The sequence below is a fragment of the Tenrec ecaudatus genome, chromosome 9 (assembly GCF_050624435.1).
Source record: "Tenrec ecaudatus isolate mTenEca1 chromosome 9, mTenEca1.hap1, whole genome shotgun sequence".
NCBI classification, from domain to species: Eukaryota; Metazoa; Chordata; class Mammalia; order Afrosoricida; family Tenrecidae; genus Tenrec; species Tenrec ecaudatus.
The window spans coordinates 53,182,126-53,210,004 of record NC_134538.1 but is presented as its reverse complement, the minus strand read 5'-3'; the positions used below and the strand labels follow the sequence as shown (position 1 = coordinate 53,210,004).

At 49.2% G+C, this 27,879-nt stretch overlaps 1 protein-coding gene across 2 annotated transcripts; it reads left to right on the top strand.

Moving 5' to 3' along the window:
- MYO1G (myosin IG) lies at window positions 1-22,775 on the top strand. 2 transcript variants are annotated; one of them, XM_075557499.1, is made up of 22 exons: window positions 1-113; window positions 1,522-1,730; window positions 1,945-2,038; window positions 3,025-3,190; window positions 3,556-3,609; window positions 4,991-5,086; window positions 5,297-5,437; window positions 6,019-6,243; window positions 6,348-6,493; window positions 6,952-7,066; window positions 7,367-7,537; window positions 7,627-7,697; window positions 8,440-8,514; window positions 8,704-8,836; window positions 9,688-9,854; window positions 10,112-10,319; window positions 19,397-19,620; window positions 20,132-20,276; window positions 20,937-21,041; window positions 21,310-21,423; window positions 22,375-22,529; window positions 22,619-22,775. In XM_075557499.1, exons 1-22 carry the CDS (start codon window positions 19-21, stop codon window positions 22,773-22,775), a joined length of 3,066 nt encoding a protein of 1,021 aa, XP_075413614.1. In that variant the 5' UTR covers window positions 1-18. The 2 variants fall into 2 exon arrangements, with proteins under 2 accessions (XP_075413614.1, XP_075413615.1); XM_075557500.1 differs by having other exon boundaries at window positions 10-113; window positions 5,321-5,437.
- The last annotated feature ends 5,104 nt before the right edge of the window (window positions 22,776-27,879 follow it).

Here is a 27,879-nt window from a genome sequence, read left to right as displayed (position 1 = left end):
GCTGCTCCCCGTGGCAGGATGGAAGACGAAGACGGCCCTGAGTATGGCAAGCCTGACTTCGTGCTTTTGGACCAAGTCACCATGGAAGACTTCATGGCAAACCTGAAGCTCAGGTAGACCCAGCGTGGGCTGGGTTCCTCACTCCTCTGTCCTGGGCCCAGGGTCCAGCGGTGGAGGGAGGCTGCATGGGTATCCTCTGTAGGAGAAAGGGGGAAGCAGTGGCCACACCCCTCCAGTGCACTCAGACTGGACCAGATAGCTCTAGCTCACGCAGAGGGATTTCCTAAGGGACCTGTGAGGCAGGCAGAGGGGACAGTATGTACAAATCACAGAGAGCTACTGCCCTTACCAGTTAGTTGGGGCTAGACTGGGTTCCGCCACAGGCCCCCGGTTCCAGTATCGCTAACTTCTTCTTCTCCCACTGCCCCAAAGATCACTGATCTTCTTCAGCTTCCCTCTGCCCTTCCCATCCCTGTCCTGAGAGCTTCATTTTCAGAGTGGGGCAATGGGTTGAGGTTTCTGCTCCCAGGAAGGGTACCTAATGTCGGGGTAGAGGAGGGAGCCAGCGAGCATTTCCTAGAAGTGACATCTTGGGTGGGTTTGGAAGGATGACTAGGATGCCATGCGGGGGAAGAGTAGGGGGAGGTGAGGCAGTGTGTCCACAAAGGCCTGAGCAAGGCTAGGCTAGGCCACGGGGGTGGGGGGGGTGTCTCTTGATGTTGAGGTGAGGCTTATAGGAAGGCCTGTGGAGGGCGAGGGCTAAGGTGGTGGGCTCAGTTCCAGAGAGAGCTCATTTATCTCTATTAGCGCAGGAAGGGGTCTGAGAGAGAGCTGCAGACACACCTGACACAGGCACTTGACAAGGTCCTGGCTTACGAAGAGAAGTGGGAAGTTTGAGAAGGGTTTGTGTTGGCATGGGAGGCTGAGAACGTGCAAGAGGACTGAGGGCCTTTGTCTGGTCCTCTCTCTCTCGGCCCTAACCCCCGTTGTTGTTGTTGTTGTCCACGGAGGAGTAGCCTAGGCTTCCTTCAGCCTTTCGACCTTCATGACAAGACACAGCCTGAGGTATCCTCTCTCTCTCCACACACACGTACTTCCCCTATCCTTTCTCCTTGGGACACTAGGCTGACCACCACCCATCACCCCTCAGTCTTCCTGTGTCTACCTTGGCAGAGTCAAACTAAAACTAACCACCGGCTCCAGTTCTGTCTGTCACTTAAGCCAGTTCCTGTGTCGGAGTAGTTCCTCCTTTTATAAGATAGGTGCTCAAGATTCTTGTCTGCTCTGGGGCCTCGATTCAGTTCATCAAGAAGGCTTTCCTGGGTTCCCCTTATGACCCTTCTCGCCTAAAGCCCTGTTCTCCTGCATGTCCGTCTCCCTACTCACCCCACAGATGACCATGGTCCTGATGCCGTGGGGCATGGCACACAGGCAAAATGCTCTGGGACCTAGACTTGGGATAGGGCTGTGGGCAAGCAGCAGCCCTGTGAGTGCTGAAACCTGACCCTGTTATGCCCCTAGGTTTGAGAAGGGCCGAATCTATACCTACATTGGTGAGGTACTAGTGTCCGTCAACCCCTACAAGAAGCTGCCACTGTATGGGCCTGAGGCCATCGCCCTGTACCAGGGCCGTGAGCTCTATGAACGTCCACCCCACCTCTACGCTGTGGCCAATGCCGCCTACAAAGCCATGAAGCGCCGATCTAGGGACACCTGCATCGTCATCTCAGGTCAGACAGACATGATCCCAGTCCACAGCTTTCTCCAGTGCAGCGTCCTTATCTGTAAATGTTGGGGCAGGGGTGGGAGTGGGAGGATGTGTAATGCCAGTCCTGGAGAGCTAAAGGGTGGGGCAGGAAGCTAATCTTAGGCGCATCGGCTAATAGGCCCAGTCTGGTGGGAGCAGCCTCACTCCTCTATCTATTCCCATCCATGTGCTGGCAGGGGAGAGTGGGGCAGGGAAGACCGAAGCTAGCAAGCACATCATGCAGTACATCGCAGCTGTCACCAATCCAAGCCAGAGGGCTGAAGTGGAGAGGTAAGGAAGAGGAGGGCGTGAACAAGCTGTGGGTGACTTGTGCCGTGTGAGTAGGTAGACCTGTAACCTAAGACGGGAGCAGTAAGCCAGGACTTGGGCCCCACTTACCAATGATCCCTCCTTAACATCAGGCCAGTGGAGATGGTCCTTAAGACAATGCCAGAGACAAGACACGGCTGGATGGCAACTGAGGGGGGGATGAAAGCTACCAGAGTCTGCCCCGGACTGCAAGTGAGGGACAGCAGGAGACAAAGGGTGTAGCTGAGAAGGATGGAGGAGAAGAGTGGAGAAACAGCAGGAAGGAGGCTTCGCAGGGCGGTGGGAGTGACCCTACAGGCCAAAAGCACTGGAGAGGGTGTTCCGTCACAAGCTGCCTGGTAATGAGAGCTGGAGGATGCTGGGTAAAAAATCACTTGGACTGGGGCAGGGTTTCCCTGCCGCACCCAGCTGAGAGACCTTGCAAAAGCAGTTTCCTGTGTTGGGCAGGAGCCTCAGTCTCTTCCTGTTTGGCGGGGGCGGGGGGGGGGGGGAGATGAGGTGAGGTAAGTTGCATCCATGTCGTCAGGACTGCTAAGCCTCTGCAAATGGGAGTCAGTGGCGAGTGTGGTCCAGCTGCTGACAGGCAGGTGCAGCCAAGGTTTGGAAAGGGGGGAGGAGATCGGGATAAGGAGGGTACACAAAGAGCCAGCATCTTTTGAGCACCACTAATGGACAAAGCTCACTGCAGTCTCTCAGCCCAAACTGCCCAGTGCCTGTCCATGAAGCTCAATTGTTGAGCATCTAAACGCAAGGTGGGCAAAGGAACCGTGTTAGGGTACAAACGCAAGCCCTGTGACTCTCAATTAACCCTAAGACTTTATGATTTTCGTGGGAAGATTTCCAAGGGAGGGACAATGGTCCAGGGATATCATTGTTCTCCTGAAACAAGGACTTTAAGAGTATAGCCCCTGTATCCACTGTACTGGCAACATTCTGTCCCCACAAAGGGTCAAGGATATCCTGCTCAATTCCACCTGTGTGCTGGAGGCCTTCGGCAACGCTCGCACCAGTCGAAACCACAACTCCAGTCGCTTCGGCAAATACATGGACATCAATTTCAACTTTAAGGGAGACCCCATTGGGGGTCACATCCACAGCTACCTGTTGGAGAAGGTGGGGCCAGCTATTGGAGACCCTGGGCAGGTGGCCTGAGGAAGACCTGTGCCCCAAGTCCCCCCACCTGGAGAAAGGGGCCCTCATGTGTATGCCATTCACTGGCACTGAGAGAGCCAATTAGGGGCTGGGGAGGTACTAGGTAGTGTCAGTCTCCATTGGAGATTGGAGGGCCAGCCCATCTCTACCACCTTCCTTCTCTGGGCCTACTTCCTTCTCTGGGCCTCAAGGTATCTGCAAACAGCGAGGTCTGGAGTCGGGGATCTGACCCCCTTTGTTATGTGGCAACTAAGGGCCACTCAGTGAAAGGGGTTCCACTGGATGGCCTCTCAAGACACAGATTCCAACTCTTCTTCTTTCTGCAGTCCCGGGTCCTCAAGCAGCATGTGGGCGAGAGGAATTTCCACTCTTTCTATCAGGTGAGGGGCAGTAAGGGAGGAGGAGATGCTGCCGGGTCCCAGAAGGTGGGGGAGGTGTGTGCATGCAGAGCGTGTGTGGGTACCGTCTGCCTGCCAACTTTGCCCTGCAGTGCTGTCCCACCAACATTAGTTCATTCCTGGCCCTGGGGTTATGTAACACAGTGAGAACCCATCACCGACAACCGTCCCTGGCCCTGGCAGAGTTCAAGCAGCGGATAAGTGAGCAAACTGCAAATAAGGCTTACAAAAACGGTTTTAAATGCACTGCAGAAATCAGCCAATCGAGGACAGCAGCAGTGGGTTGGAGCAGTTGCAGGGGGGGCAGGTGTGGCGGGATGGGAGGTCCCTACGCACACCGCTTTGGAGCCAAATGTAGGAGTCACAGAGGAGCCTCCAAAGGCCAGTGCTGTGCAGGACACTCTGAGCCCTTTAAGGTGAGCAGAGGAAGATTCAGTCTGAGTTAGGCTTAAAAGGGCCATTCTGGTCGGTAGGCAGATAAAGGTAGGGCAGGAGGACCAGGTGAGAGGGGCAGAAATCTCGAGAGTCCCGGGTTCTGGAGTGGAAGGCTGCTACATTAAAAGACTCGACCAATAATGTATATACAGACTTGACTATGACAAATTGTACATATAAAGAAACGTGGAAAGACTCAGGACAATGTGCACCCACATCTCCTCCCCATCCATCCCTCTGTGACGTTGACCATCGTTGATTTAGTGGTTTCTGCATATTTCCTTCGTCGTTGTCACTGTTGAACCTCTGGGCCGGGACCAACATTCTAGGCACAACGCTAAACCCTTCAGTACTGAGCTCTGAGGAGAAGATCTTTCTCCTTCATAAACAGCATATCAGGATCACATTGAAGAAAATTAACCAAAAAATATCATAATTTTCTCCAATATCTAATATCCAGTGCATGTTTCAATGTCCCCAGGTGTTCCAAAAATGCCTTTACTGCACCTTTGGATATATATGTGTGTGTATATAAATTCTAAATATATGTATATATATATTCTGTCTGTGTATATATATGAATTCTGTATATATATAAATCCTGTGTATATCTATATATATACACAGAATTTTCGGATACACTAGGCGAGGGGTGTACTTGTTAGCTACCAGTCCAGGTGACCTCATCCCTAGACAACTGCTTGGATTCCGCCTCCAGTGACATCTCCCCACAAAGAGGAAACACCCAAATGTCACATCACCCCACACCCCTTATTCAAACTCCCCACACTCCTGGCCGCCCTCCAGGAGCGCCCTCCTTGTGCAGCCGGCACTGAGAACGTGTGGTCCTAAGGGAAGTGTGAGTGAGTTGTACGTGTGAGGGCTGCTAGGGACGGGGGGCTAACTCAGGGTCTTCCTTCTCCTTTAGCTGTTGCGGGGGAGTGAAGAGGTGCTTCTCCAAGAGCTGGCCTTGCAGAGAAACCCCGCTCTGTACAACTTCACCCGCCAGGGAGCGGGACTCAACGTGAGTGGGGACGAAGGCACATGCCCAAGCCTCGGGCCCTGACATGGACGCAGGCTCAGTGTATGTGTGCTGGTGCCCTGGGCCCAGACCAGCACTGTGGTGGAGGGAATAGCGCACGCTGTGATCCTGGGTGGAGGACACGGGGTGCACTGGGCACGCTGGGGGTACTGCAGCACTGGTTGCTGCAGACATGGCTCAGCATGGTCTCAGAGGGGGCAATCTTTTTTCCCCCAGGACTTGGATAGTGATGAGAGGAGTCACCAGGAAGTGATCCAAGCTATGAAGGTGATTGGCTTCAGTCCCAAGGAGGTGGCATCTGTTTACCGGATCCTAGCTGCCATACTGCACTTGGTGAGCATCAGAAAACCAAGGAATGGCCACTTCCTACCTCGGGGTCCTGGCTAAGTGCCACCAAGAGGGGGGGAAGGGACTGGCCTGGGATCCCCAGAGGTGTTGCCAGCTCTCTGTCCCTCGTGCGCTCAGTTGCTTCTGCTGGAAGCTCCCTTGAGGCCAGTTCCTGAGCGTGGCCTCTGCCCACCCACCACCCCCACCCTTGAACTTGACTAGGTGGGGCCTACACATGTTTGTTCATATCTAACTTTAGGATGCAGGTGCAGCCAGGAGATGGTCAGAGTTCTGTCCTTTAGATGCTATGACTTCTTAAAGTGGGATTTGGCTTTTCCGAGGTCCCGTTCTCCCTGAGGCAGACTTCCTATAGCAACTGGGGGATATCGATGTAACATTTTTGGCCTTGTGGGCTCACTGCACCTGTGGTTGGTCGGGACAAACTGATCACTATAGTCTGAATAGAAGCCAGGACCCCACCCCTTTTACCCCACCCTCCACCCCTGCTTTCTTTTCCTCTTCCACACAAAGGGATGCAGGTTTCACTGACCTCTATTCTGTTTATGCTTCCCCACCCCCATTTCCAGGGAAACATTGAGTTTGTGGAGATGGAAAAGGAGGGGCCAGAGAAGGGGACCCTAACAGTAACAGAGGAGGTGCTGGTGGACCATGTGGCTAAACTGACAGCCACACCCCGGGACCTGGTGCTCCGCTCCCTGCTGGCTCGCACAGTGGCCTCAGGAGGCAGAGATCTCATCGAGAAGGGCCACTCCACAGCTGAGGCTTGCTATGCCCGGGACGCCTGTGCCAAGGTACCTGGGGGAAGAAGGTAGGCGGGACACTCCGTAGGCCTTCCCAGAAGGGCACGGCCAGAGAAGCAAACAGCAGCCTCCCCTGCATCTTTCTCCTCCCCTAGGCAATTTACCAGCGGCTGTTTGAGTGGATCGTGAACAAGATTAACAGTGTCATGGAAGCCCAAGGTCGGGACCCTCGCCGTGACGGCAAGGACACAGTGATTGGCGTACTAGACATCTATGGCTTCGAGGTGTTTCCTGTCAACAGGTGGCCCAGTCAATCACATCCCACCTCTAACCCTGAATCCTCCTGGCTTCCAAACCTCCCCCCTCTGCTCCGGTCCAGGGGAGTTGGCTGGAAACTGGTCAAAGAGGGGTCTGGCTTTTTTCCCGGTGGGTGCTTGGGCCTAGAGCTGTCACTTCTTCTAAGCCTGCAGTGCCACCCATTAATGCCACCCCGTTTCTGCTTTCTGTGGTAGCTGGGGCTGCATAATGCTTAAAAGGGCTGCATTTCAGGGCCCCCTGCCGCCATAGCCATCCAAATCCACTCCTGAGCAGGACCTGGAGGCGGGAGAAGACCCAGTGGGAGTGGGAGGGGGCGGGGGAGTGTCTCTGCACCAGATCCCTTGGAAAGTTGTGGGAAATGCCTGGGGGAGCAGTCTTGGAGCAGTAAAAGCCCACTGCTGCCCCAAATGGAGGAGCTCTGAACGTCCTTCCTCGCCCCAGCTTTGAGCAGTTCTGCATCAACTACTGCAACGAGAAACTCCAGCAGCTGTTCATCCAGCTCGTCCTGAAGCAGGAGCAGGAGGAGTACCAGCGCGAAGGCATCACTTGGCAGAGCGTGAGTACGCTGGGGCACCGGCTACCCACCACACACGGGGACACAGACAGGGTGGCCTGCTAGCTCTAGGTCGCATCACAGTAAAGAAGGGACAGATCCAGGGCCAAGCTGTGCTGAGGAAGGAAGGCCATGTGTTCCCAGCAGGACAGTAGGAAGCCATGCTGGCCGGGCAGAACGCGAGCACTATGCCGGGGCACACGATGGCCTCGGGCAGTGCTGGTGTAGAGAGTGTCGGGGAGGATGGCTGGAGAGAGGCCGCCTTCCCTGAGGCCCTGCCCTGCTTGCCTCGCGGCCCCCCAGATCACCTACTTCAACAACCTGGCCATTGTGGAGCTGGTGGAACAGCCCCGCCGGGGCATCCTGGCCGTGCTGGACGAAGCGTGCAGTTCTGCGGGCACCATCACTGACCAGATCTTCCTGCAGACCCTGGACAATCACCATCGGCACCACCCACACTATGCCAGTCGCCAGGTGCCTACCCCCAACGACGGCAGCCCCCCGTGACTGTCCCCACCCTCCGTACACACCTTCTGTGCTTAACTCCAGGCCTGCCCCCACAGCTCTGCCCTACGGAGAAGAGCATGGAGTTCGGCCGAGACTTTCGAATCAAGCACTATGCGGGGAACGTCACGTAAGGCCTCCCGACCCCAGCTCAGCCCTTGAGCCCCCAACTCTGTGAGGGCAGAGCTCCTTCAAGGGCTGGGGGATAAAAGGCAAATTGTTTCCTCCGTCTCTCACCTCCCCCTTCCCCCGTCCCCCCCGAGTGGCTTTTAGAAATGATATCTAGCATATTTTCCTCAGGTTCCTGAAGATTATGGACTAAAAAGCATACAACATTTTATGATGATTTAGATCAAAGTGTACAGAACGAATGGACTTTCCATTAACAGGCAGTGGCCCAGGAGTTCCTAGAAATCGGTGCAGGCGATGATATGTATTGAGACTCCATAGGTGCTAGTTTGAGCATGTGATGTATTGTATTGGAGCCCAGAGAGATCAAGTAACTTGTCAGAGGTAAGATGTAAAAGGCAGAACTAGAATTCAACGCCAGGACATCTGACTCCGGAGGCTTACACTTACGTGCTTACTCACCTCCCAAGAGAGAGGAGTTGTCCGTTTTCACAGAGAAGGCAAGCCTGAGAGGGAAGAAGGAGAGCAGGACCCGAGGGGCAGGGGTAGTGGTGTCAAGAGAGAGAATGGTTGGCATCAGAGAGGAAGAGAGATTGCCCTAGGAGCAGGAGAGGCAGGGTTGGAGGAAGATGGGTCAGTGCCCTTAGTCGATCCTAGCCCAGCCCTTCTCGCCCCTGCCCCCGGTGCCTGTGCCAGGCTGCTCACCTCTTCTCCCCTTTCCTCACTGACCGTGGCTCCTTCAGGTATTCCGTGGAGGGCTTCATCGACAAGAATCGGGATTTTCTCCTCCAGGACTTCAAACGGCTGCTGTACAGTAGGTGAGTGTGGGTGCGTCGACGGAGAGCCGTCACGGATTCACAGGGCCCTCCCAGGACTACGGGATCTGGCTGCACCCTTTTGGGGTGGAGAGATGAGCCCAGGGCTCGGGGCTGTGCAGCACACGAACAGTGGGGGTGGGGGAAACGGCCACTCCTCTGGAGGAGCCGGCAAACAGCCTGTGTCTGTAGCACAGACCCCACCCTGCGGGCCATGTGGCCAGATGGACAGCAGGACATCACAGAGGTGACCAAGCGCCCCTTGACAGCTGGCACACTCTTCAAGAACTCCATGGTAGCCCTGGTGGAAAACCTGGCCTCCAAGGTATGGACATCCAGCCTCGACCCAGCTCCTTTTCCCTGCAGCTCCCAGGGCCTCGGGGTAGTCTGAGCAATTCACTGGTTTGTCATGTACATCTGTATTCTGGGGGAGATTCCGATGCTCACGTGCAGAGCTGAACTGGGCTGCACATCATTCACCTTGTAAAGAGGAGAAAGCAGAGCTGGAATGTGGAACCCTGGTCTTCTCAGGGCCCCCTTGCTTTTGGGTGGGGAAAGGCTAAAGGAAATCCTGCTCTAAGTTGCTTTGTCTCAGCCCACCACCTGCTCAGAACCACCAGGGGCAGGAAACTGGCTTGAACTTCTTTGGGAGTTTCATACCCAAAGCCAGAGCTGGGTGGCATTGGTGGTGGTGCCTTATGGTAGACCTGAGGAAGACAACAGACAGACAATTGTCCTGGTCCCTTGGACCTCTCTGTGAGGCAAAGGGTAAGGCAGGAGATGCTACCCATTCACCCTGTTGATGGCCCCTCTTGCTTACTGACCACTCCTCCAGCAGCCTTCTTCTATTCACGATATCTCTTTCCCCCCAGGTCCCTTCTTAAACTCAGTCCTACTGCCAACTAATTACTGGCTCCCACCTATGCCTTTCTATACTTGAACTTGACTCCCCTCCTCCCCATGATGAGCTTCCTCTAGACTTTATAGGTGGCAGTATGGCATTGGACAGCAGGGGGTTGCCTGAGTTCCCAGCCTTGCAGTCTCCAGCTGGGAAATTAACTCTCATTCTACCCCACTGGGGCTGTGGCAGGGTCAGAACCGGGTACAATCTGGGACCTGGGCGCTCTTCCCTGGGTCTGTGTCAAGTTCCCTGGGCCCCTGACTCTGTCCTGCCAGGAGCCTTTCTATGTGCGTTGCATCAAGCCCAATGAGGACAAGGTGCCTGGGAAGCTGGATGAAGACCACTGCCAGCATCAAGTGGTATACCTTGGGCTCCTGGAGAACGTGAGGGTCCGCAGGGCGGGCTTTGCATTCCGCCAGCCCTACCCCCGATTCCTGCTCAGGTACTATCCCCCTCCCTGCTCCTCCCGCCACGCACACCTACTCAATTCACTGAGTGTCTGGCCACCCAGGTCCTCCTCTTAGCTCCAAGGGCATGTTCCGCATGGACTCTGCGGAGTAGGCCCCGGTCCCTCGCAGACCACTTCTCAGACTTCAGCAAAGCCAGTATCGCATGGCTGCTGATGCAGACGTTCATGACGTTTGCCAAAAGAAGTTTCCAAGCCATCCTCCTCACTGCCCTTTATTCCTGCCGTGACAGGTACAAGATGACCTGTGAATACACCTGGCCCAACCACCTGCTGGGCTCAGACAGGGCAGCTGTAAGTGCCCTCTTAGAGCAACATGGACTGCAGGCGGATGTGGCCTTTGGCCACAACAAGCTGTTCATCCGCTCCCCGCACACCTTGGTCACGCTAGAGCAGAGCCGGGCCCGCCTCATCCCCATCATTGTGCTCCTGCTACAGAAGGTAAGGGTGGCAGGTTGTGGCTCAACCGTGGTGGGGAGATCCGGCAGTCATTCCTACAGGGGCAAGAGACAGACCATCCCCCAGCTCCACATGACGTAGGTTAAGTCACGAGCACCGTTCAATAGACTACAAAGTCCTGTTGGCCACCAAACTGAGGTGTAGATGGATTCGATTGCTCCAAACCGGGTTTTCAGGGACCTAGTTTGCTTTCCCTTTCCCTACTTCTCCCTTTGCTTTTCTCCCCTTCTTTTCTTCTGTTTATTGTGGAGAGTTTCAGATCCAGGAAAAGACATGGAGAACAGTATCATAAAATAGTATAATAGGCTCACACCTCCAACAGTGACAGCATCAGCTCTGGCCAGCACGACTCCTGTCAGCACCTGTAATTTTAAAAAAATTTAATAAATCATTTTATTGGGGACTCTTACAGCTCTTATAACAATCCATACACCCATTGTATCAAGGACATTTATACATATGTTGCCTTTTCAAAACATTTTTTTTCTACTTGAGCCCTTGGTATCAGCTCCTCTTTTTTTCCCCTCCCTCCCCCCCTCCACTCTCATGAAGCCTTGATAAATTATAAATTATTCTTATTTTCATATCTTACATCATCTACTGTCTCCCTTCACCATGTTTTTGTTGATTGTCACTGGGGGGTGGTGATGGGGGTGGTCAATCATTGTGATAGATTCCCCCCTTTTCCTCCCACCTTCCCCTTACCCTCATGGTATTGCTACTCCTATTACTGTTCCTGGGGGGCTTTCTGTCCTGGATTCCATGTGTCAAGAGCTCTTATCTGTACCAATGAACATGCTCTGGTCTAGCCAGATTTGTAAGGTAGAACTGGGGTCATGATAGTAGGTGGGAAGGAAGCATTAAAGAACTATAGGAATGTTGTATGTTTCGTCGATGCTACGCTGCACCCTGGCTGGCTCATCCCATCCTTGTGACCCTTCTGTGAGGAGTTTCCATTGTTTACAGATGGGCTTTGGGGCTCCACTCTGACCCCCATCATTTGCATTATATATTTGTTTGTTTAGGGTCATCTTATACCCGATACCTGATCCCATCAATACCTCCTGATCACACAGGCTGGTGCGTGCTTCTTTCGTGTAGACTTTGTTGTTTCCATGTTAGATGGCCACTTATTTAACTGAAAGTCCTTAAGACCCTAGACACTATATATTTTAATAGTTGGGCACCATCAGCTTTCTTCACCATATTTGCTTATGTATCCATTTTTACATCAGCGATCATGTCAGGAAGGAGAGCATCACAGAAAGCCAGGTTATTAGAACAAAGTGTTCTTGCACTGAGGGAGTACTTGAATAGAGAGACCAATGCGCATCTGCTACCTTAATATTTAACATTTAAATACATGCAAATAGATCTATATGTCTATCATTATGTATTAATATATTTACATATATGCATGCCTATATTTATACCTCTATAACTGTTTTTGCCTCCAAGTTCTTTCCTCTATTTCTTTTTTTGTGTGTGACAAAAAAGTATTTATTATTTTTTTGTTTGTTTTTATTTCTTTTAAAAATCATTTTATTGGAGGCTTGTACAACTCTTATCACAATCCATACATATATCCATTGTGTCAAGCATATTTGTACATTTGTTGCCAGCACCATTCTCGAAACATTTGCTTTCTACTTGAGTCCTTGGTATCAGCTCCTCGTTTTTCACCTCCCTCCCCGCAATCCTCTCCCTCATAAACCCTTGATAATTTATAAATTATTATTATTTTGTCATATCTTACACCATCCAACGTCTCCCTTCACCCACTTTTCTGTTGTCCATCGCCCAGGGAGGAGGTTATATGTAGATCCTTGTAATTGGTTCCCCCTTTCTACCCCACCTTCCCTCTACCCTCCCAGTATCACCACTCTCAGCACTGGTCTTGAAGGGTTCATCTGCCCTGGATTCCCTGTGTTTCCAGTTCCTATCTGTACCAGTGTACATCCTCTGATCTAGCCAGACTTGCAAGGTAGAGTTAGGATCATGATAGTGGGGTGGGGGGAGGAAGCATTTAGAGCCTAGAGGAAAGTTGTATGTTTCATCATTGCTACACTGCACCCTTACTGGATTATCTCCTCCCAGCAACCCTTCTGTAAGGGATGTCCAGTTGCCTACAGATGGGCCTTGGGTCCCCAATCTGCACTCCCCCTCATTCACCATGATTTGATTTTTTGTTCTTTGATGCCTGACACCTTCCTCTTGTTCCACTATCATGTTCGACCTTCATTTGACTTTCAGTACTTTCTCTCTGCTACATTGCACTTGATCAGAGCCCCCATCATCTTATATGTTTATCTTATAGCCTGCCACATTCCAAATTTTGCATTTAGTTCCAGCAATTTTTAAGTGAATCTTGGGGGTTTCTAGATATAGGACTATATCATCTGCTGTGATCATAACAAACTTGGATCGACTTGAGAGCACCAGTGTTGTGCCTTCTCGCCATACCTGTTCAATCTGTGTGCTGAGAAATAACCAGAGAAGCTGGGTTATATGAAGAAGAACTCAGCATCAGGATTGGAGAAAGTTTTATTAACAACCTGGGATATGCAGATGACACCAACCTTGCTTGCTCAAAGTGAGGAGGACTTGAAGCACTTGTCAATTACATAATCTGTTGTCAATTTGAGAGGACTAAAAGTGAAGGAATGGAGGTTAGCCTTATTATCAGGTCACAACTTTATGACCTCATTTGGAGGCGCTAAGGAGATAAATAGCTCTCTGGAGCTGGGACACAGGCAGATTCCCTGAGAGACATTCCAGCTGAGAAGACATATGGAGGCACCCTAGTGCCCTGAGCTGGAGGAGTCACATAGAGACCCCTGCCAACGCTGAGATGCTTACAACACTACTGGATCCACAAGACTTCCCACCCACTGGCCTGTGATCTTCCTGCATTTGCTGTCATTGCATGTGTTTTGTGAGTCTGAAGAGGACTTTTCAGATTGGTATCGGGCATATGCATATGGGCCAATAATGGTTTATGGACTTGATCTGGACTGGACTGTTTTCTCAATATTCTATTGCTTTAGTATATAAAGCTCTTTCTTATACACATATGAGTGTCTCTATGAATTTGTTTCCCTAGTCTACCCAGACTAACACACTGGTGAATATCAAAGATTACAACCTTCAGTAGGGGTAACAAGTTAATGTCAAGAAGACAAAAATCCTCACAGCTGGGCCAATAGGTAACATCATGATAAATGGAGCAAAAGTTGATGTTGTCAAGGATTTGATCTTTCTTGGATCAAAAATTAATGCTCATAGAAGCAGCAGTGAAGAGATCAAAGGCATTGGACTCACAATTAATGCTCATGGAAGCGGCAGTCAAGAGATCAAAGGCATTGCATTGAGTAAATATTCTGCACAAGACCTCTTTAAAGTGCTACAAAGTAAGGGTGTGACTTTGATGAAAAAGATGCATCTAACCCAAGCCATGCTATTTTCCATTGCTGCATATGCATGTGAAAGTTGGACATGGAATAAGAAAGACAGTAAGAATCAATGCATTTAAATTATGGTATACCCTCTCCAGTCGTTGTTCTCTCTATTCTGATTGGGCTATTGTGGGTATAAAATGACATCTCATCATTGTTTTAATTTGCATCTCCCAGGGGACTAGTGATCATGAAGATGTCCACATGTGTTGGTTAGCCACTTGTGTCATTCCTTGTGAATTGTCTATTCATGTCCTTTGCTCATCTTTTAACTGTTGTTTTGGGGTTGTTGTGGTTTTTTTTGTTTTTTTTCTCCTATTGAGGAGTTGCAGAATTCTGTAGATTTTTGTCTATTATGTCATTGCTAAAGATTTTTTCCCAACCATTGGGCTCTCATTTTACAGTTGATAACGTCTTTAAAAAAATAGTTTTACTGATAAAAATTCACATAACTTTCCATACTTAATCGCTTTTACAAATATTTGTATGTGTATCATTACAATAGGTTCTAGTGCACCCCCCCCATATTCTTTGCTCACCAATTCTTCTCAACCTCCGCCCCCCATTGTCTCCCCGATAAGCTATTACATCGGTAATCATCTGTATGTATCCACTCCGTCTGTGCTTCATAACAGAAACAATAAAAACGAAAACAGAAAAAAAAGGTGGGGGAAGGAAGAAAGAAAAGACCACCAGCAATATTAAAATAAGCCAGAGAGAAATTTTGTCATGGAACAAGCAGAAATATTCAAATTCAGGATGTAGGAAGAAGGAGATAAACTGACAAGGTATCATATTATATTGTAGATTATCTTCAAGCCTTTAAGACCCAAGACACTATATCTTTTGATAACTGGGCACCATCAGCTTCTTCACCACATTTGCTTATGCACCTGGTTGGAAGTCTCTTGATGACGTCTCCATTTCTTCTTTTGTTGTAGGTCTGTTCAGGTTTTCCACATCTGTCTGCATTAGTTTGGGTAGACAATGTAGTTCTTGATATTTGCCCATTTCTTCTAGATTATCCAACGTGTTGGAGTACAGTCTTTTATAATACTTATTCTTCTTCTGTTTCATTGGAATCTGTTGTAATGCCACCCTTTTCATCTCTCGTTCTAGGTATTTGTAGCTTCTTATTCTTTTCCTATATGTGTGCCAGTGATTTGTCAATTTTGTTCAACCGTTTTAAAAACCATCTTCTTGTTGATTTTTCCATTGTGTTACTGGTTCATTTATTTCTGGTCTGATTTTTAGTTTTTCTTTTCTTCTGTTGTTAGAGGGTTTATGTTATTGACTTTGGTCTAATTTTTGGAAGTGTTGTGTTAGGTGTTGATTTTGGATCTCTCCTCTTTTTTCATGTGTGCATTGGTTGCTATAAATTGCTTTCTGATAACTGCTTTTTCTGTGTTCCAAGGGTTCTGGTATTCTTTGTTATTATTATCATTTGTTTCAAATTTCTTAATTTTATCTTTTATTTAATTTATTACCCAATTATATTTTAAGCAGTATGTTGGTCCATCTCCAGGTGTTTGTACTATGTTTTTATTATTTTTATTGTTGATTTCCAGTTTTACAGCATTGTAATCTCAGAAAATAGGTTGTAAAATTTCAGTTAAAAAATTGCTGAGGCTTGTCCTATGGCCTAACATATGATCTGGTCGAGAGTGAGTACTACGTGTACTGGAGAAGAATAGATATTGTGTTGTTGTTGGATGGAGTATTCTATGTAGGTCTAGCAGAAAGAGAATAATTTAATAACTAAAAAGGAGAAAAAGAAAGGAAAATAAAAACAAGGGAAGAAAAAGGAGGGGAAAAAAAGAAAGAAAGATGGCAATAAAGGAGTCCTGGTGGTTATGCATTGCACTGCAATCTGCAAGGCCCGCAGTTTGAAACCACCAGCCACTCATTGAGGGTAAGACGAGACTAGAGTAGGGATTACAACTTAATGTAAAGTCTCAAAAACTCACAGGGGCAGTCCTAGTCTGTCCTATAGGTTCACTATGAATCCCTCGCTTGAGGGCAGTGATTAAGTGAATGAGAGGTGGGTAGGAGAAAGGAGAAAGATAAATTTAAAAGAAAAGAGGGAAGGAGAAATGAGATAAATATCAGAAAAAGAAAGAAGACAAAAGAAAATCAGAGAAAAAATAAGAGAGAGGAAAGAAAATAAAATTTATGCAAAATAGAAAAAGGAGAAAGTTGGGCAGGGTCCAGAAAGGAGAAAAGTGTGAGGGATAAGGATCCAGTACAAGGTGCCCTCTGCCAGCCAATGGAGTCCTGGAAGGGAGTGAGGGTAAAGGTCACCCTAACCTAGATGAAATTCTTGCTAGCCTAAAAGATGTTTGGGATTAGTGCAACTAATTCATAAATGTATGCTGATTCAGAGCATATCTTGGGTTAAGGTGTCTCTTTGTGGAAGGTGTTCTTTCTGGCTTGGAGGGAGCTCAGAGCAGGACAGCTGGGTAGGAAAGGAGTTCTCATCCTCTCTCTCTTATTGCAGAAGGCATGCCACTGCCTGGCACTGTGTTTTAGTGAAGCATGCCTCTCAGTGGTGCTCCATCTTCCTAATGCCGTGACCCTTTCATATAGTTCCTCATGTTGTGGTGACCGCCAACCATACAATTATTTTCATTGCTACTTCATAACTGTAATTTTGCTACTGTTATGAACCGGGCGACACCTGTGAAAGGCTCATCCAACCCCCAAAGGGGTCGTGGCCCACAGGTTGAGACTGACTGCTCTAGACATTGATGTAGTATGTACCTGATAGCCTGTCTAAAAAGTCTGTGATTGTGGTGGATCAGAGACTGTGGGGAGAGATAGAAATGGGGGTAAAGGGTGTCACTGGCCACTGGTTGGGTGAGGATAGAGGTAGGCCATGCTTCTGATCACCAGGAGGGCATGGGGCAAAAGAGAAGGCTTATACTCTTCGGGTGGCTTGCCTCTGGGTAAGCACACATGTGCTGTCCTAGGGAAAATGAAGCTGGTTAGCAAGTTGCTGTCCCAATCGAACGCTGCTTGCAAAAGTCCAATATGGCCACACTGTATGAGGCCAGTTGACAAATCAGGTATGCCGCTGTCTTCTCTCTTGTCACTTTTGTTCAGCTTCTCCTAGTCAATATTGAATCTACTTCTCTATCCTTTTCTCAGCAGTTCTGGGTTAGTGGATTATCATCTGTATCTGTTTCTTTTCTGTATCTGCGGTTTCTTAGAAAGAGTCTGGGTCAGGTGGATGCCTAGTCTACCACCTTGCCAGAAGTCATCTCCGGTACCTTTTAGTTCCCTTTTTCCATAAACATTTTACAGTGCACTCATTTGTATAGATTGATATTTTTTTCTGAACCATGAAGTTGCAGAAACTAAGATATTCCTAAGTACTTCAACGGATACACCCTAGGAACAAAGCCACCGTCATTTTAAGGCATATTCAAGAAATTTAACACTAATAAAACAGTACTTTGTATATCTAAATATTCAAGGGCCTTAAAAAGTTCATGGAAAATTGGTTTTGGAAAGATGATTTTTTTAGGAGTTTGGAAAAAATATTTATATTTCTCTTCTTTTTTTCAAAAATCATTTTATTGGGGGCTTGTACAATTCTTATTGCAAACCATACATATGTCCATTGTGTCAAGCACAATTGTACATGTGTTGCCACCATCATTCTCAAAACATTTTCTTTCTACTTGAGCCCTTGGTATCAGCTCCTCATTTTTCCTCCTCCCTTCCCCACCCTCTCTCCCGAACCCTTGATAATTTTTTTTTCATGTCTTACACTGTCCTATGTCTCCCTTCACCCACTTTTCTGTTGTCCATCTCCCAGGGAGGAGGTTAAATGTAGATCATTGTGATCGGTTCCCCCTTTCTTCCCCAACCTTCCCCTTCCCCTCCTGGTATCACTACTCTCATTATTGTTCCTGAGGGATTCATCTGTCCTGGATTCCCTGTGTTTCAGCTCTTATCTGTACCCATGTACATGCTCTGGTCTAGCCATATTTGTAAGGTAGAATTTGGATCATGATAGTGGGGGGAGAGGAAGCATTAAAGAACCAAAGAAAAGTTGTATGTTTCTTCCGTGCTATACTGCACCCTGACTGGCTCGTCTCCTCCCCAGGACCCTTCTGTAAAAGGATGTTCAGTTGCCTACAGATGGACTTTGGGTCTTCACTCCACACTCCCCCTCATTCACAATGATATGATTTTTTTGTCTCTTGATGCCTGATATCTGATTCCATGTGGGCTTTGTTGCTTCTAAGCTAGATGGCTGCTTGTTTATCTTCAAGCCTTTCAGACCTCAAATGCTATATCTTCTGATAGTCAGACACCATCAACTTCCTTCACTACTTTTGCTTATGCACCCATTTTGTCTTCAGCAGTAGTGTCGAGAAGGTGAGCATCATGGAATGCCAGGTTAATAGAACAAAGTGTTCTTGCATTGAGGGAGTACTTGACTAGAAGTCCAATGTCCATCTGCTACCTTAGTACTAAACCTATAGATATATGCACATAGATCTATTTCCCCATCATCATATATATTTACAGATGTACATGCCTGTATTTAGACCTCTATAAATGCCCTTTGCCTTCTAGTTCTTTCCTCTGTTTCTTTTACGTTCCTCTTGTCCCGCTATCATGAACAGCCTTCATTTGGGTTTCAGCAATTCCTTGCAGTTACATTGCCCTTGGCTAAGCCCTACCAGTCCTCCTACACCCTTCTCGCCATCGATTTTGGATCACTTGTTCTCTTGTCCCTGGGTTTGTTAACACCACTTCCTTTCCCCTGCCTCCCCCTCTCCCATGTCCCCCGGGAGCCGTCAGTCCTGAAGATGATATTTTATGTGAACTTTTTGAAGCTCCTTGTATAATATATAGTGCATATTCAAATTGTCTCAAGGTTATCCATTACAACCTTTAAAACCGAGGAGACCGTCAATGATCACATATTATATTTAATTACTTCTTTTATCTCCTGGAACATACAGAGAATATTTTAACATACCATTATCACTGTTCAAAAAGTTAACATTGATGGACTATTATTACCTAATAGCCACTCAAAATTCAAATCTTCCAGTTGTCTTGTAATTATTTTTCAGTTCACTCAGATCTGGATTCTAATTAGACTGCAACATTGCTTGTCTTACTTCTTTAGGTTCGTTCCCCTGTCCTGTCTGTCTGGTCCATTTCACATTCTGGTTTCTGAGAGTTGCAACTGTGCCATGATCCTCTGTCTTGGGTCTCCTCAGGGTGGTTCATTAGATCTAAGTGGATTCAAGTTTGACTTGTTGCCAATGGCCTCTAGTGGGCAAGGCTCATCCATCTGCCTTACTCTGCTCTCATGGCAGATTCTCCCTGGGCTTCCTAGTAGTCTCAGGTCCATATGACTCCAGCTTAAGAAGGGCGGGGAGTCTGCTGGGCTGTGTCCATCCACTAGCCAATTTGGGTGGCAGTGAATGTGGCTTCAAGAAGCCACGGGGTGAGCCTGCTTCACTGTGCCAGCGGCAGCAAGTGGAGATGATTCAGGGTGTTCTGGGAAAAGAGCAACCACTGGGAAGCAACTGGGGAGCTTTGGGCCTGCATGGCCTAACCTGAGCTCTGCCCTCACAGGCATGGCGGGGCACCTTGGCCCGACAACGCTGCCGGCGCCTGCGGGCTATCTACACCATCATGCGCTGCTTCCGGCGGCACAAGGTGCACACTCACCTGGCGGAGATGCAACGGTTTTTCCAGGCTGCCAGACAGCCCCCGCTCTATGGCCGAGACCTCACTTGGCCCCTGGTGCCCACAGTGCTGCAGCCTTTCCAGGACATCTGCCAAATGCTTTTCTGCAGGTACGTTCACCTGGGCCATGCTTGTTCCCTGCCCCCACGCGCCCTTTCCCCATTCCTGAACACCCTTACCTGTCATCACACCCTCACAATGACCTGCTAGCCCACCTTATAAGTGAGAGCATGGCTGTGTGGGCTCATTTTGAGCGTTTGGATGTGGGCCCTCCCTCTTCTTTGTAGGGGCTTGAAGGCTGCTGATTCATAAGGAAGGGTAGCCAGTGTGGCGACCATACTTGAGCAGGACCTTAAGGGCTGAGTATTTCTTTAGGTCGACCGGTGCAGAGAGAACCGTGTTCTAAGGTGGTGGGGCTGGACACATGGGTCTTAGGGCGTATGGGACTGAGACCCGAGAGGCCAAAAGAGATTCCCCTTGTGTGTGAAGGGGGCATTAGGCCTTAGGCACTAGAAAGGGGTGTGATCTGGGGACAGGACTACTGGGCAAAGATGGAATGAGGAGGGGACAGACATCACAGGGTCTTCTGCTTCCACCCATCCATCTGACTGCCTCTCCCAGGTGGAGGGCCCGGCAGCTGGTGAAGAACATTCCCCCTTCAGACATGGCCCAGATCAAGGCCAAAGTGGCTGCCATGGAGTTACTACAGGGACTGCGCCAAGACTGGGGCTGTCAGCGAGCCTGGATGCGTGACTACCTGTCCTCTGTGAGTCTTGGACGGGACCAGGGTGCTGAGAGAGTGGAGCTGCTGGAGTGAAGGCTAATCAAGAGCGCCTGTCTCCCTGAACTTCAGCCATCTTCTCCTTGGACCACTGAGCGCTCTTGGTCCTGCTGCCAAGCCCTTCCTTTCCCTGCACACACAAGGAAGAGGACTTTACTGAACCTCCTTCTCGAGCTCAATTGCCTGCTATCCAGGCCAAGCCTTACACCTATCGCTCTCTGTAGTCTTCCAGCTGGGAAAGGGGCAACTGACCCCGTTCTGCAGGTGGGCCGATGCATGCAGGAGATATGTGGATGGTTCTTGGGTCTCTACCTTCACACCTGGCATTGCCCCCAGTTTTTGGCTAAGGTGCAGTTTAGGGGTGGGGATAGGGACATGGAGGACCAGGGGAAAGAGTGAAGGGCCCAGACCTTTGGCGCTCAGAACTTGATAGGATTTGTGTTCCCTGCCTCACTGAGGATGGGCCCGTATTGCAGGGTCTGACTGAGTAGGATTCACAGTGACCTTGGTTTTCTCAGGTGAAGGGCAGGTAGCCAGGAAGTGATGAGCTACCTTCTATACACATGGATGACAGGCTGACTCTCTTTGTATCCTGGTCCTAAACTGAGCCCTAACTGGAGTTGTCTCCTACTTCTCTGCCTGCAGACCACTGACAATCCCACAGCCTCTGGCCTCTTCACTCAGCGGTTGCAGACCCTCCGGGAGAAGGATGGCTTTGGGACTGTACTATTTTCTAGCCATGTTCGAAAGGTAAAAGCTGGTGTGGGAATAATGGAGGGCCTGGGGGAGACCAGGAGGATCCTTCAGCTCAGAATCCAGCTCAGCAAATCCATCACTGTTCCAGAAACCTTAGAAACCATCAGCTCCCACCCAGTCATGCTGGAAGCCAGCAACACAGGGGAGGCAGCCAGGCCCAGACCTGAGTACTTCCTTAAGACTGGGGCCCCTCTAGCCATACTGAAGGAATGCACTTGGGCCCTGGCCAGGCCTGACAGTGACCGCTGCCATCTCTCCTCAGGTGAACCGCTTTCACAAGTGCCGGAATCGGGCACTCTTGCTCACAGATCAGCACTTATACAAGCTGGAGCCAGGCAGACAGTACCGGGTGATGCGGGCCTTGCCGCTCCGGGAGGTAAGCTACAGCGGCAGGGAAAGGGAGCAGGGACAGGGTCTGGGACAAGGCCAGAACAGCTGTGAGATCCCACTGGGCCTTGGACACTCTGGACTCAATGGCGGGGAGGGGAGACAGACATGGGTTTTGAAAACTCAGCTTGGACCATATCATTTCTCTTCTGGACACCCTGAAGTGGGCACTCTGTACATAGTCCTGTCTATGAGGCCAGCCTCATTAGTTATGCCACGACAGCCTCTCCCCTCTGTTTGGGGGTTCTCCCCCATTTGCAGGCCCAGCTGCCTTTTGGGGGCATCTTTCCTTCTGCCATGCATGCAGAAGCCTGCCTCTCATAGACTAATTGACCATGACCAATTACAGTTCCTTATGTGTCCATTTCTTCTCACCACAGCACAGGAGCCATCTGAGGGTAGGGGTCAGGGTCTGAGGGCAAGGATTTACCTTGAGACCCACACAGTTGTTGCTGGGGACTGGGGGTGGGGGGAAGAGTGTCTCTATTCTTTCTGTGTCAGTCCAGAGGGCCTTCAAAACTTCTGTTCCGTATGGGCGCCACTAGCCACATATGGTTATTTTAATTCAAGTTCATTAAAACCAAAAAACTCCTATTTCCCCCGTTGTCCTATCCCATTCTGAATGTTCCTTTCACCCCGGCAACCTGTAGCTGCCATATTAAACCTTGGGAAAGAGAGCCTCTTACCATCCCAGAGTTCTGTGCGCAGTGTTACACTAGTGGGTGCCTTGCCAACGCCCCAGCCTCCACCTCCATGTTGTAGTCGCGAACCTGACCCCCAAGAGAGACGCTGAAGGTTGAAGATGACCATGAAGCGGGCTTGGGGCTCAGGACATGCTTCCTGAGAGCAGTGCTTACCGGGAACTGGTGGGCCCGGGTAGTGGGCCTGGCTGGGTGGAGAGCAGGCTTCCTGGGAGAGCTTGACTTGCGCCTCTGCCCAGGTGACCGGGGTGAGCGTGACGAGCGGCCAGGATCAGCTGGTGGTGCTGCATGCCCAGGGCCAAGACGACCTGGTGGTCTGCCTGCATCGCACCCAGCCGGAGCTGGACAACCGCGTTGGGGAGCTGGTGGGAGTGCTGGCTGCCCACTGCCGGGGGTGAGTCCAGCACCGGGAGGGGCCTCCGGGAAGCCCTGTGGACCCCGCTCTTGACCTGCCCTCTCTCCTCTTGCCGGGACCCCCTGCAGGGAGGGCCGGGCCCTGGAGGTCCGCGTCTCTGACTGCATCACCCTGAGCCAGCGAGGAGCCCGGCGCCTTGTCTCGGTGGCGCCCAAGCCCGAGCAGCTGGTGCCTGATTTCCGCTGCAGCCGCGCCGGCTTCACCTTGCTCTGGCCCAGCCGCTGACCGGGCCTCTCCGACGGCCGGCTGAGGACTTCTTCGCCGCCAAACTTGGCTCCCTGCAAAAATAAAGTCTCTTACCCACTTCCGGTGCAGGTCTGGGGGCTCAGTCTGTGAAGCAACCGTCCCTCCGCCTCCACCCGGATGGAACTGGGGTTCTGTTTGCCTGCTCTGTTGGGAGAGGCCTGGGTGACTTATGCTGACTTATGATGGCGTCCCCAAGAGTAGGCACAGCGGACCCTGTCCCTGGGGTCCGCATTGGGAGTATAGTTTCGGAGAACCGCCCATTTCCATGAAAGGGGTCCTATAAGACTGTCCCATGCTGACTGACAGCAGGCAGCCCTTTCCTTTCCATGCCGTCGCACAGGGAGGGCTCCTGGCTTGCCCCTGTCACCCTGGCAAATGTTGGCGTTCTAGGTCAGTCAGGTGGCAGCCCTGGGTGGGGAAATTGGGGGGGGGGGGAGGGGGTAGGGGAGGGAAGGGAGTCCAAACGCAGCTGCTTTGTGCAGGAGGCAGGGGCAAACCAAAGAGAAAGGTTGGTTAAGCCCTCTATGGTTTATGTGGAAAGCTTCCAGGCAAGGTAAGGTCTTGGGCAGTACTGTAGCATGGGTTGGATTTCCAGGCTACTGCCCCAAATTCCAGAGATTATACAGAGGAACTAACATAGGACCCCCACTTCCCTCAAGTCCAAATGCTTGCATCCCAGCCCCTTCAAGGATGTTACATGTCTTGCATCCAGAGTGTTGTGTGCTTTGATGTTCTGTTCTGAGGTGGATGGTGATGTTTGCCAGAAAGGTGGTCAGCTTAAGATCTGGAGACAGCTTGAAAGTCCCAGATCAGCTATAGCTTCCTTTGTCTTCCCAACACTCCATCCCAGTTCTCCTCAGGGACTCACCACTGCCAGAGGCCTGTTTGCCTCTTGGGTGAGGAGCTTGATTAGCATGCGGGAGGTGTGCTGGGCTACTCAGCTACATTGGCTACAACCCACAGCAGCTATGTAAACACAGGTGAAGAGGAACGCAACTTCAGAGAAATGTAATAAGCAGGAGTTTCTTCCATCAAGATTCCCATCCTTTAAACAATTCTCCCAGTAACTGCTTTAAAGATGGGGAAGGGTAACCGTATTATTTATCTGATTTTTCATGCGAGCTAGGGTCACGTCTTCCTTTGGGATACATAGACACAGCATTCAGTCTTTATGAACCCACCAGTTTCCCCTTGGGCTGCTGAAACAAGTATATCCAAGGCCATGTGATTTTGTGACACGGTCTTCTGCTGGCAGGACCAGAGAGTACAGCAGAGTTTAAAAACAAACAAAACCCTAGGGCCAGGAAGAAAGATATTTATTTGGTAGCAGCCTGAACAAGTAAATGGGAGTTATCGTAAAGGCTTCCTCTTTAGTGAAGCCACCTTAGGAGCTGCCCCAGATACACAAACCAGACATGGAGACGGAAGTCTCAGATAGCTCTCCCGTGCATAGGCATCGGAGAGGTGCCACGCCAGGTGACCGCACTACTTTGGTCAAAGTGCATGTTGACACTTCTGAGCTTCTGTTACATAGGACGATAGGGTCTCCCATTAGATTGGACAATCTTATTCTCCTTTTGGAGCTGTGTCCCACCCGTTCCAGTGGGGTATCCCAAGGCCAATTCTAGTGAGTTTTCCTCGCTCAGTCAATATCTCATGGTGTCAGTTTGTCATTCTTTGTTCACTGGGTTCTGAGCATAGGAACTCTTGATTACTTGACCAATACCTGGCACCAGTGACATTGTTTCTAACCTGGCACAGGGGGCAAATGTCTCAGTAGGGACCTTGTTAATCATATTGCCCGGAGAAGCACCAACATCCAATGGTCAATGTGTCTCTACCTATTTGAATGCCTTTGAGGCCCTGTTCCTCTTTTATACTAAACTCACAGCCTGTGGATTGTAGGGTAAGTTGACATGTCACCATATGTCCCTATCCCTGCTCACTCCTGTACCTTCTGCCCTTTTAAAATGTGTCCTTCTGTTACTATCAATTCAGTGGGGGCGTCCATACATGAAACTGAACTTCTCTGGTTCTTTTATGGTAGCTTGATTGGCTCACCAACTTGAGGATGCCTGTGCAGGGCTCACGGTGGTATCCATGTAGAGAAAGCATATTTAGAACCTCCACTGAGGAACAAAGCTTGGGTAATCAATTTGCCAATCACATACAGGCAATGGGCAGTGATCGCTATACCTAATTCCACTGGCGAGAGGCAAAGTCCTTGTAGTGATTAGCCAGAACATGCTGCAATGATTCTCAGAACATCACTGTATTTTAGAAGCCACCAAGCTTCTTTAGCTATTCTCCATCCAATCCGCTCCTCTGTGGCCACACTTCCGATGTACTTAAATTGCCAAGTCAGTGGAATCAGAGGTAATGATGTTTCTTACATTAGCCCAAGCATCTGCTTCTTGATTTACCAGGGGTGAGGCCTGACAGTGGGCTGGTACAGAGTAAACAGTACATTAAGTGTCTGGCTCTTGCCATCTAGTCCAGGTATAATCTGCCACATTTTTTTTGTCTAATAGGAGCTTGCCTAGAATAGTCCAATTTTTTGACACTTTCCCAATCATAACATCAGGCCGTTCATTACTGCCCAATTACACATATGGACAACAAAGCTCATGAGTTAGGACCACCCACACAGCTCTGTATTCTGACCCCTGGCTGTTTTTGTGAGTTTCTCTATCCATATGGTGTCATTCAAAGGGTGCACATCCAGGTGGCCCACTGCAGTCCATGTAGAGGGATTGCCTTGACTAGAGTCAATAGTACACTAGGCAGCACCAGTTATAAGGCTCACTCTCTCCTGTAGAAGGTAGGGCTGTGGGTAGTGAGACAGGAGTTTCTACAGGGTTCTGCTAGCCAAATAGCTGCCATACCTCCATCAACAGAGGGTTAGGAAAAAGGATAACCTGCTGTTACAAATGCGCATGCCACTTTGCCAAAGTCATGCTTTGGACGGTAGCTTAGTTGGGCCTCTTGAATAGTAGATCTACTCATTCTTTCCCTAGTGTGCTAGGCTGGGTTCTCTAAAAAGGAAAACTAGTGGCACACAAACGCACACACATAAAGAGAGAAGTTTACATTAAGAAAACGGCTCACACTGCTATATAAGCAGGTAAGTCCAGTACAATTCAAGACTATGGGTCAGATGTGAAGCTGGAGGCTTCTCCTGACTTGTGTAGCTGCAGGGGCTGACAGACAAGAACGTAAGAAGATGAATGAGGAATCAGGAAGACCATAGGCAGGTGGATTAATCAAAAGTCAGCAGGGCAGAGGGCAGGCCACTGATGGCTTCCAGGACTGGCAGGCATTATCAGAGGCCATTGGTTCAAGTCCAAGAACCAGACATTAACAAAGCAGATGCAGGAACCATACCCCGAAACAAGCAAGCTCCTACAGAATCTACTCATTTCAGAAATAAGCTATAACCCCGCCGGTGGGAGCGGGGTGGTGGTGTGTGTGCACTGAAACTTCACCAGAGTTGTAACCTGAGTAAGGGGGTTGCATTCTATCCTATCTTCTTAAAGTAATTGGCTGCTTACAGCAGATCCCATTATGGAATTAATTAACATCCCAAGGGATTGCTTAACTGCCATACCACTTAGAATTCTGACCTAGCCAAGTTGATACAAAACCTATCACACCTAGGTAGGGACCAGACTTGAGCAGATGTATAGACCATATGTACAGTCAGACGTTGTCTTCCTATGAGAGTACGCTGGACCATGGCTCCTTTGAACAGCTGCAAATAGAACCCTAATAGTCACCTACGCTCTCTTCTGCCACAACGTGTGCCTTCTTCCATTACTGAGATATGAAGTTCAAATCGTTTTCCTATCTCTTCAAATACCTGTGTCTACTCCCTACCCCATAGGTATTGAACTAAGTGTGATATAACGGTCTCCAGTACACTAGAATCGTCACAAATGTCCATACTTCTTTCACATTGGTAGGACCGGGTAATCCTGCACTCCATCAATGATTGCTTCTGGGGAAATTTGGATCTTATTCAACCACATCATTCCAAGGAACTTCAATGCAGTGCTAGAATCCTGAATTTTGTTGAGATTCAGTGCCCATCATTAACCCCTAAATTGTATCAGGAAATGATCCAGAGTAACCCATAACATAACCAAATCTCTAGTTCGCATAATGTCATCCATGTAATGCACTCACTGGAACTCCAGTAGGAAGGGGAACAGAACCAAGTCCTAGGAATTGGTGGGAAATGACAGGGCTATGTAGATATCCTTGAAGAGAAGCTTTAAAGGTCCACTACTGTCCTTCTCAGGCAAATTGTTCATGGGATTCCTGAGCCCAAGGAATGCTAAAGAAGACATTTGCTAAGTCAAGCACAGTATGGAAAGTACTTACTTGGGTAGTCAATATGGTGATATTGACTACCCAAGTAATATCAAGTAATGTTCAATATGGTGACTATTTTGGGTATATTGTTGTTGCTAGGAGCCATCCAACCTGTCAGAGGAAACCAGCCTCCACCAAGCGAAAGGCCAGTAAGCGCAATTATACGGTGATAATATATAAAGATTATTGTAAAGTCATAGAGGAGGGGAAAGATAGGAGAGAGGATAAAATAGACACATTGTCAGCCCCTCTTGATGATCCACATGGAACTGGGAGAAAAGAGAGATCAAAATTTTACTATCTTGGGACATTTTTAGGTAGCCTTAAGACATGCATATTCAATAGTTACATGTGTCACAGGTGGGTGGTAACCTATGTTAAAGTCCCTGAGCTCATAGGTGAGGAAACATAAAATCTGCATTGGGGGAAAGTATGAGGGGGGTTGGGTGACAAGGCGGGAAGAGAGAAAAGGATGTCCGCTTCGATAGGGAGTGTGTTAGACAGGGTTCTCTAGAGAAACAAAACCAGAATGCTAATTATATTATTTATATTTATTTATACAGATAGAAATATAACATAAATATAACATAAGAAATAAACAGTTAATTAAATTATAAAACAGTACAAATGGCCCAGTGCAACTCACTCCCATGAGACAGTTGTGAGACACTGGCAGTCCTTCAAGTTTTGAGGGCCTCCAGGTAGTCCT